Raw genomic sequence first — 10,438 nt, forward strand, 5'->3', positions numbered from 1 at the left:
GGGCAGAGGGTGGTGGGATGCACCTGACTTTGCTGTTGGTTGTCTATTTGTTTTGCCTGCTAACTGTACTGTGGATTTTTACACAAAGGGATTGCATTTTTATGCAAATACAGTCTCCATGATTCAATTTTCTTGCACATTTTCTTTATCTAAATCTTTGCAGCTTATCTCATATTGAACAGAGATGGAAAGAATAAATTGGTCTTGTTTTGGATGAGACTGTGGCACCTGACCATGCAGCTCCACACAGTATTATCTACCACTTGTGTTATTGGATGCGTCTAAAATGTTCATGTAGTGCATTGCTCTTCATCTTAACTGTGACCCAGAGCCGACTCGCATCATTCAGGCCCCCGAGCACCAGTCAGCCATCAGGGGCTCCACAGCTCGCTTCACTTGTAGGGTGACGTCTGACCCCAGCCTTCCTGTCAGTGTGGCCTGGATGAAGGATGACAAGCCTCTTTACTTGGGATGGAGGTAATGACCCCTGCGTTTGCTCTTTTTTAACAACCTGTGCTGTGCTGTCACCCTCTTTGTCTCTGCTTCAAGCCTGACTAAATGGTTGTGGGAAAAGTTGTTTATTTGCTCTGAATCTAACAACAAAGTTTCACAATTTAGTGAAGGGTATCGAACCCAGTTCTTCTTATTCTTCTCCTGGACAGAGAAGACGCAGAGTGGTCAAAGTATTTATAATCAATTTATTCAATCATTACTTTCCAGAAAGGGGATGTGCACGCTGCTAAGCATCGGCAGGTCTGGAGCATTAAGCCGGATGCTTATACATCATACATTATAGTCTGTTATTTTGGCACTCGCACGTCACACACAGTTTCGATCAAAACAACTTCTTTACCTCTGGCCTTACGTGATGTGTGTGTGTGTTGCTGGTGGAGTGATTACGTGCGCTACCCTCTGCCTAGTTCCACTTTTTCTGTCTGCATCTGTTTCCTGTTCTTAATATACCGCCTCTGCAGCTCTGCACAGCTCCAGTCTGGCTGAGCAACTGGTTTGTGAGTCAAAGCTGGCCTGTTATTAAAATACATAAACAAAATAATCAGAAAATAAGCACTAAGAAAATATATATATTCCTTAACAAGGGTAAAGTGGCCTGGGTGTGGTTTGCAGTGCTGTGATTGGTGTGTAGTTGTAGCAGTGAATTGTAGTGAGGCTCTGTTACTAAAAATCTAGTCTCAGTTTTGTGACATGCAGGTGATTCATAGTCCAGACAATGACTCTTCAAGACCCAAAGCAGAACACATTCATGGTTAATTAGTGGCACATTTAAAAAATGAGCAGTGACCAATTGCCTTCAAACAACCAAAAGTGTTGCCTTGTGTTGAAATCTCCCAATTCTTTTAATCTTTGGGCTGAAGGAAGGACAATACTCGGTGTATAAATGCTCAATCAACAATCATTTATTTCCATACAATTCAACACTTATGAGCATTAGAACCATCATGATGGGGAGACCTGCCTGCAGAGGGTCACAGCGAGTCTCAAAATGGTGACGGGTTACACAGCCTCTTATAGCTCCTAGCGGCCCCCACCTAGTCGTAAAAGCCTAAACATTCACATTCTTTCTCTGTTACGGTGCCTAAGTTATGACCTCGGCTCCCTGTCTTTCTGCTCTCTGTAAGGTGGGGGTATGGAATGTGGTTTATCTCTTCTGCCCTAGACACCAAGTCTCCTGCCTACAACCTTCTTTTTATGATTCAACAATAAAGCATGTCAAGAAAACAGTGTAACACATTCACAGCAGATCAAGGATACAGAGTGATGCACACTTATCTAATGAACTACAAAAATGATTATGTTCTTTTAACCCAAAAGTATAATGGAAACTAAGCTACATACACAGCACACCATCTAAACTAAAGGATAATATATGTCCTACAGCTGTTATCATAATTCAACTACTTTGATTACATATATAAGGTAACATATGATAACAGAATAATCTCACAATTCCCCCTTTGATCTCTTTTCTCAAAGAGATCACTTACAACATACACTCTAGTGTTGCAATGTCCATGTCTCCTTGGTCCTGAGGCCCTCCGTCCCCCTTTAACGGGTGGACCATATGTGGGATGACCTCTGTGTTTGTGCAGTTCAGATTCAAGAAAAACTATGATTACAACAACAAAGTACAGATGACACTTCCATCACTCCCCAGTTCTCCCACAGCTTTATTTTGGTGCTCCAGTTTCCCACCCCCATTTTGATGCCCCCTTATACCTTTCAAATGTACTTAGACTAGAACCTCTGTCTAAGGAGCTTTTAACCTTTATTTTTATTGCTGCAGCTACCAGTATCTTCCAGTTGGGTGATTCTCAGCTTCTTTCTTCGACCTCCGGGGTTAGACCACCCTTTAATCGTTGCACAGATCAGGGGATTATTCTGCCCCAATTTCAAACAAAGATCTGTGTATTTTGGGGTCACCGCCGTGTCCCCCTTTTTACCAAGAGCCTCTCGAACCTCGTTGATCTGGTGTTCCTGGTTTTCGCCAACCCCTTCATGGTTATTGCTGTGTTTATGGGATCCATCTTCTCAAGGAGCCCAGACGTCATGACACTTGACCCCAGTTGCTGTCTCGGCAGTCCCTACATCTGTCTCTGCTGTGAAGGATCCTCATCTCTCCGTGACCTCGTCTGGTGTCTGTTCCTTTCTCTGCAAAGCAGAAAACCAAAACACCTCTCTCCCTAGCCTTGATAATCTAATATTGTTATCCATTATTCTTCTAATGATTCAAATTTGGTTCAAAATATTATGTTCAGGACCTATTCTAATCATAGTCTATGTGTGTGTGAAAGAAATCAAAAATTCATGAACCATTTCTAAGTCTAACACATTATAAGCTTAAGTTTTGCCATAGCTAAATTATTAAACACACAAATAAAGTCATAAAATGTTCATAAAACCATTGTTTGATGTTCAGACTCAACTTCCCCCTTTTTGACACACTCCCATGTGTCAATTCATCGGAGCTAGAAAATTAAAAGAGAAGGTTAGTGACATCATATCTCAGAAAGTGTCAGAAATTCTTCTCTCGAGTACCGTTGCTCCAGCCTTGCCAACACTCATGTGAAGCTACAGTCTCCTCCTCCAGTCTCTCTTATCCTCCTGCTCCTGCAAAAACAAAACAAAGCGAAGCATCCACCCTTCTCTTGCCGGCTGGGTGAATTGTTTGTCAGCATTTACTAATCCTAAAGTTGGTGCAGTCTTTGTCTCAGTCTCAAGTCAGTTAAAACTTTTAGTCGTCAGTCCATCACAGTCCAGTCACATGCATTCATTCACACACATTCATACCAGATGTTGCTGATAATGGAGTCTCACGCGCAACCTATTCGAGCATCCATCACCAGCAAGATGACGTCATCATTTTAAAAGGAAAACAATTCCTTGTTTTTTTTGTTTTTTTTTTTGGACCGGATTGGCTCGCTGCAATCCTTTTAGGCTCAGGACTTCTCGTGTGATCAGTGTCCCCTATAAGTGAATTTCTCTCAAGCCAATTACAATCATGGAGAAGTACACTTTGCAACTGTTTACAGTAATAATATTTTATAGCGCTTTAAATCTCAATCTTTCAGGCCTGGTTTAAAGAGCTGATTGTTAAATCAGGAACTCACAAAATATCACCACCGGTGTATCACACCTCTCAGATGTTTTTTTTTTTTTTTTTTTTTCCTTCAGTGCACTGTAACAAAAACGAAAACAGACGTAACCAACAAAATACTACTAAAATAACACATACTAGGGCCCGTTGCAGACATGTCCAAGCATAAAACTATCCCTCTCTCGCTTACGAGAAAGAACACAAGCCAAAGCTCACTGATAAAATCAAGCTAGCGCTAAGCAAAACCAAAAAATCAACCAAAAATTCACAGGAACTTTTGCTTCCTGCCGGGACAATATTGTGTGGGAATGAGAACCTCAGGTGCCGTAACACCTTTTGTTCCTCCTTGGATTAAATCTCAATCACAGAAAATGCCTAAAACTTACCCTATTAATTCATCATTTTCACTCTGTGCCACTGTTCCTCATCAGGGCTGTGTGAAGCACAGCAAAGAATTCAGTCAAGGCCTTGAGCCATAAACAGACATCACGCACAGACATTGTTCTCATAACCAAACCGTTTTAGACCTTATTCCTTAACTCTACATAAATGCTCTCTGGGTGACATATAACACATTCTAAGTAATCAATGGTAATCAATGGCTCCTCATAAAAATTATGTATTGGGATGTTTGTGTGCAGCATTTTGCATATCAGCATAAGCAAAGCATTCTTCATTGCATCAGCGTGTGTGTGTGTGCATCACTCTTCATTGCACAAGCGTGTGCATGTATATGTATGTGGATCACTTCTCAGTGAATCAGCATTCCTGTGTGTGTGTGTGTGTGTGTGTGTGTTCATCACCTTCCTGTTCTGGTGTTCTGGGTAAACCACGGCCTGAGGCATGCCCTGGGGTCCTGCCCTCCTCCTTTTCAGTCTGTTTGCGACCATTGCTGCTGCTGCTCAAAGTTCTGTCCATCCTGGTTCTGACCCCAATTGGGGCAGTCCTTTCTCCAGTGTCCATGCTCACCGCAGGTGAAACCTGCATCTTCTTCTGTGTTTTTTGTCCATTCTGAGGTGCCTTCTGACCTCAGTTACTCCTCCTGTCTCGGTCACGCCCTTTTCGCTGCCGTGTTGGTCCATCACTGTCCTGCACAGTGTGAATGCAGAGTTATCAAGGTCAGCATTCTTTTGCTCAGCCTTACTTTTCACTCGGGCTTGGCGGGCGTCTCGTCACCGCTCTGTCAGCTGAAGCTGTCTGAGAATTTTCCCCCGTGTAGTGAAACGAGCCTTGGTTTTAACGCTCTCCGTCTCTGCTGCATGAAATCGCATTCCTGCAGCACTTGTTGTGGGTCCAGCTGTTGCAGCATTTGGTCAGGGTCACGTAGAGGGGAGAGCAGGAGTCCAAGTCAGCCTCGGCTTTCAGGGCCGGCAAAGCAGCCTGTAATTAAGCATAAAGAGAAAAAAACAAAAACAAAACAAAAACAAACGAACAGGTATATGATGTTGTGTTGGCTGTTATTCAGAGAGGGGAGAAACAACGGGGCCAGGCCCTGTGTCAGCCTTCTCTCCCCCTTTTTTTGTTTTTTTCTCACCGTATAATCAACTCATAACCCACCAAGCTGACAGGACAACACAGGTACATGTTAAAATTCTTAAGATCATGTTTAAAAGTCCAAAAAGGAATTTTCTTTCATTCAGTAATCACTTGTATCAATCAATCAGCAGAAAACATGTCACAGTTTGAATCTTCTAACCACTAAATTTGTCGTGTCTTCACTGGTTGGTCAGTCCAGTGTCTTTTTTTTTTTTTTTTTTGAAGTTAAATTGTTGTCCTGCAACCCAGAGGGTTTCTTTGTCAGTAATGGATAAACTTCATCATTTAACAACAGAAGTATGTTAATTTTTTTTTTTTTTGCTTTAACCTTGCTGGAAAATCTTCACATGTTCATGAGTGTAAGCTGTTTTTTCATTGCATGTGTGTGCATTTGTAGGCAGGCAGGTTAATTTTAATTTTTCTCAAACTAGGCGTTACCTTAAAAGGAGCCTTTCTCTCACATTTCTCTGCTTGTGTATGTTTTTGTTTCACCTTTTGTTGTGATGCTCCGGACGCCTTCCCAACCTCCACAAGTCCGTTGGCCCCAAAATTCAACCCAATTTCCTGTGCTCTTAAAACCTTCATTTCTCCTCTAATTCTCTCCTCGCTGCTGTCTGTTTCACAGCTGCTGATTCTTGCTGGGTGTGGTTCCCATTACTTATAATTTTGCTTCGGCCGCTGTGCTTGTGGGGGCAGTTGGTCCAGGTCCGTAGCCACCTGTGTTAACACACTAAGAGATTTATTTAATTTCATTTTCATCACTGTTAAACAGATAAGCAGGCAACACGCCTACCTCGACAGCGTAAACTGCACGCCAGTCTCCCAACACATTCCTCTCTCTACTCCTCCATAATTCTCCACTACACACCTCTTACTATCTCTCTTTTTTATTTATTTTTTGTTAATTACACCACAGAGTAATACACCCAATTATGCCCGTCTATCTCTATGTGGCTCCAAATTCCCTCTTTATTTAATTTCACACTCGTCAGGGGACAGGCACACAACGATTTCAACCACTGAAGCGAGGAATTCAACCTTTTTATATTTCAACTATGATAGAACTCAACCTTAGATGTAAAAGCATCTTCTTGTTCTATTCCAGAATAAATGTGAACCCGTGATTACACGGCCGTTCCAGTGTTATTCTGTAGCTATACGGGAGTCCTCAGTTCCCAAGTCACCACCTCGGCATCCAGACGCAGCTGGGCCTGCCCGCGCGTCCACGAACAGGAGGGTCGCCACACCTTGAACAAAATTAGTTTCCACAGGTCCACTAGGCGTCAACCTTTAGATCTTAAAGCATTTTCTTCGCACTAATGTCCTCCTATTCAAACACATCAACCGTCACTGTCACTGTGTTTCACGCTTCACACACAGACCACACACCCAGAGCGCGCCTTAAACACACAACACCCAGAGCGCGCCTCACACACACAACACCCAGAGCGCGCCTCACACACAACACCCAGAGCGCCTTACACACACAACACCCAGAGCGCGCCTCACACACACAACACCCAGAGCGCGCCTCACACACACAACACCCAGAGCGCGCCTCACACACAACACCCAGAGCGCCTCACACACACAACACCCAGAGCGCGCCTCACACACACAACACCCAGAGCGCGCCTCACACACAACACCCAGAGCGCCTCACACACACAACACTTCTCATCAGCGGAACTTTACACAGAAACCTCTGAGCTCAACTGTTAGAACCCCTTAAAGCACAACTGCACCATCGACCAGATACCCCTTTCTCTGCGCTTATGACCGCCACCACGGGGCAAAATCGCATCGTAAAAAGTGATGCATGTGTCCCCGAAGCTCAAAACCGACACCATAAACCAGGTTCTGCTTTACCTTTATTTCATGGCAAGTAAAATTTTACTTATATTTTATGACCGCAGCCCTCGAGGCTCAACTGATACCATAAACCACCGTCAAACCTCTATTCAATGTACTGAAATCAGCACCACTCACTACTGCACTTACGGCCGCACCACCGGAACACGGCCGTATCATGAACCAAACCTACGGACATGTTGCGCTTTTGGCGTTGCCAGTGTTTAACCGCACCGTAAGCCAGCATCTGCTTTCCTTACTTCTATATTCAATTTTATAGCCGCGTCAACGAGGACTTAACCGACACCATAAACCAACTTCAAAACCTCTATTCAGTGTACTGGACTTATGGCCGCGTCTCCAAGAGATTCTAATGTATTATTGCTACAGAAGCCAGTCTTAGACAAAGTTAAATGTGGAAGGTAAAGTGGGCTGCAACTAGCTCAACGTAGTATGTCATTAGTTTCTCGGTAGAAGCAGTTTAACTGCGACTAGCTCAACGTAGTGTATTATTAGTTTCTCGGTAGAAGCAGTTTATCTAACACACTGGAATTCAGCCTCAACTTATGTTGTTAGTATCTTGCGCCAAAAACCAGACACCGACAAATTTGATGTGAAAATACGTGTAACTCAGCGAACAGATTAATTTGGAAAGCCCAATATGCACATTTGGTATAATACAACAGGCTGTGCTTACCTTTTTGCTGTTAGACCGGTCTTCTGTTCGCCTCGCCCCACGATCTCACCACAGGCCAAATCTGCACCTCCTCAGCACACCAAGATCCGGGTCACGGCACCAAGTTGTTGAAATCTCCCAATTCTTTTAATCTTTGGGCTGAAGGAAGGACAATACTCGGTGTATAAATGCTCAATCAACAATCATTTATTTCCATACAATTCAACACTTATGAGCATTAGAACCATCATGATGGGGAGACCTGCCTGCAGAGGGTCACAGCGAGTCTCAAAATGGTGACGGGTTACACAGCCTCTTATAGCTCCTAGCGGCCCCACCTAGTCGTAAAAGCCTAAACATTCACATTCTTTCTCTGTTACGGCGCCTAAGTTATGACCTCGGCTCCCTGTCTTTCTGCTCTCTGTAAGGTGGGGGTATGGAATGTGGTTTATCTCTTCTGCCCTAGACACCAAGTCTCCTGCCTACAACCTTCTTTTTATGATTCAACAATAAAGCATGTCAAGAAAACAGTGTAACACATTCACAGCAGATCAAGGATACAGAGTGATGCACACTTATCTAATGAACTACAAAAATGATTATGTTCTTTTAACCCAAAAGTATGATGGAAACTAAGCTACATACACAGCACACCATCTAAACTAAAGGATAATATATGTCCTACAGCTGTTATCATAATTCAACTACTTTGATTACATATATAAGGTAACATATGATAACAGAATAATCTCACACTTGGCAACAATTGAGTCAGTTTGAATGAGCCAAAGGGAAGGTGAATCCTTTAACCCCTTCATCTCTACAGCGTGTGTCAATAAAGGATCAGAGTCTCTTGCTAGTGCTTTCAATGGGTCCATTAAATTACAAATGCTGTACTGGGACGTTGGGGAGTGCCCCCACCCATATCACTCCAACCTACCCACCGTTTCTTTCCCAGTAGCTATGTATAAAGCATTTGTAGTGAAGGGTAAAGGTTCAGGTCCGTGAGTCAGCGGGTTTGTTCCAAACAGCCTTCACTGTCAGCTGGAGCGAGGCTGAGCGTGTAGCTGCAGAAGGTGAGACGAGTTTAAGACATGGCTGAGAAACACAATCTCAACTGTTGCTAGAGATGCTAAGCAGGCCAAGACGTTATATATGATGATGGACTAACAAAAGTACGTGGACTTGGGAAATGGTTTAAAAGAAGCTGATTGAGCTACCTCTCATTTCTCCTGAGGAGCAGCTGGCTATACTCAGAGGTGGGAGGTAATGAAGTACAAATACTTTGTTACTGTACTCTACTTGAGTAGTTATTTTTCTGGCAACTTATATAAATAAAATAACTATAATTGTGCAGTGTGCTAATGATATATCAGTGGTTACTTCAGAGTGTTTATCAGAGTGACGTAGCTGAGACAGTCATCCATGTGCACAACACAGAGCTCCTGTGGAACTTTCTCAGCTGCCACAGGAAGAACCTCATCTGGGCCTCGTTCTGCACATGGTGGATCACTTCAGATTCCTTAGGATCCACCTTTTTCTGATGTGAAGTGGTCCTCACATACAGACTATTGTTGAGGATGGCGAGAGGGCGGAGCATCGGGTAGTTTCTCCAAAGTCCACTGGCATCTCCACAGTCTGTACCAGTGGACCAGCTGATCCACCTCAGACGCATCGTCATTCTGGATCAGACCGATAATGGTGGTGTCATCAGCAGCGTTGTTACTTTGAAAAAGTAATTAATTATAGTTACTAGTTACTTCTTCAAAAAAGTAACTGAGTTAGTAACTGAGTTACAAGATTCTAAAAGTAATTAATTACTAGTAATTAAGTAACTATTGCGTTACTTTAAAAAATAACGTGTAACCCCTCTGGGCTCCAGTTCACCTTTAAAACTGTTTATTTGCCTTGTTTGGTCTCATCAGCACAGCCTCACGTGTCTGAATTTACTGTCATGTTTTCATTTTGACAAACTGTATCAACACAACTGATCTGAAATCAGACAGAAAACATAAAATCCGTAGAAAAAGTGATGTTTTCACCGTAACAACCACAAACATGTTTATTGAATCATATTTCATAACTTTCAATGCAAATATAAATTGTCAATTTTAAAATCGTATGCACAGGTTTTGCAAACAAAGTTATTTGCGGCCATTTCAAACTATTTACAGAACAATCAGCTGTTCTTCAGTAAGATGCCACAAATTATTTGTGCCACTGCAAATATTTCTGTCCACTATAAAGGAGAACATCACAGCCTGATACCTGCAGGTCTGACAGCAGCAGGTGTGTCACTGCTGTTTCTACCTGGAGACAGCAGTCGCCTCATTGTTCTGACACACAACACAAAACTATCCACAACACTACACACTAACTACACAAGACAACACATTAACTACACACTCCAAACACGCTAAACGTCACAAATCTCTCACATCTCAAAACTCGCTCTCTCTCTCTCTCTCTCGCTCTCTCGCTCTCTCTCTCTCCCTCTCTCTCTTGCTCTCTCGCTCGCTCTCACTCTCTCTCTCTCTCCTCGCTCTCTCGCTCTCTCTCTCTCCCTCTCTCTCTTGCTCTCGCTCTCTCTCTCCCTCTCTCTCTTGCTCTCGCTCTCTCTCTCTCTCTCTCTCTCTCGCGCTCTCTCTCTCTCTCTCGCTCTCTCGCTCTCTCTCTCTCTCTCTCGCTCTCTCCCTCCCTCTCTCTCTCTCGCTCTCTCTCTTGCTCTCTCTCTCGCTCTCGCTCTCTCTCTCTCTCGCGCT

General features: G+C 43.3%; 1 protein-coding gene across 29 annotated transcripts in view; it reads left to right on the forward strand.

The window, feature by feature from the left end:
- Positions 1 to 10,438, forward strand: part of nfasca (neurofascin homolog (chicken) a) — a 143,863-nt gene that overhangs the window by 93,708 nt on the left and 39,717 nt on the right. For all 29 annotated transcript variants that reach the window (XR_014800202.1, XR_014800201.1, XR_014800203.1 and 26 more), the window contains one exon: positions 330 to 477. Coding sequence is in view for 26 of the 29 variants with exons in the window: in XM_084927359.1 (XP_084783485.1) it covers positions 330 to 477 (148 nt within the window). In the remaining 3 variants the exon portion in view is untranslated. The remainder of the gene's footprint in view (positions 1 to 329; positions 478 to 10,438) is intronic.

Source organism: Perissodus microlepis, chromosome 5 (assembly GCF_051167445.1).
Source record: "Perissodus microlepis isolate ML-2025 ecotype Zambia chromosome 5, ASM5116744v1, whole genome shotgun sequence".
Classification (NCBI taxonomy): domain Eukaryota; kingdom Metazoa; phylum Chordata; class Actinopteri; order Cichliformes; family Cichlidae; genus Perissodus; species Perissodus microlepis.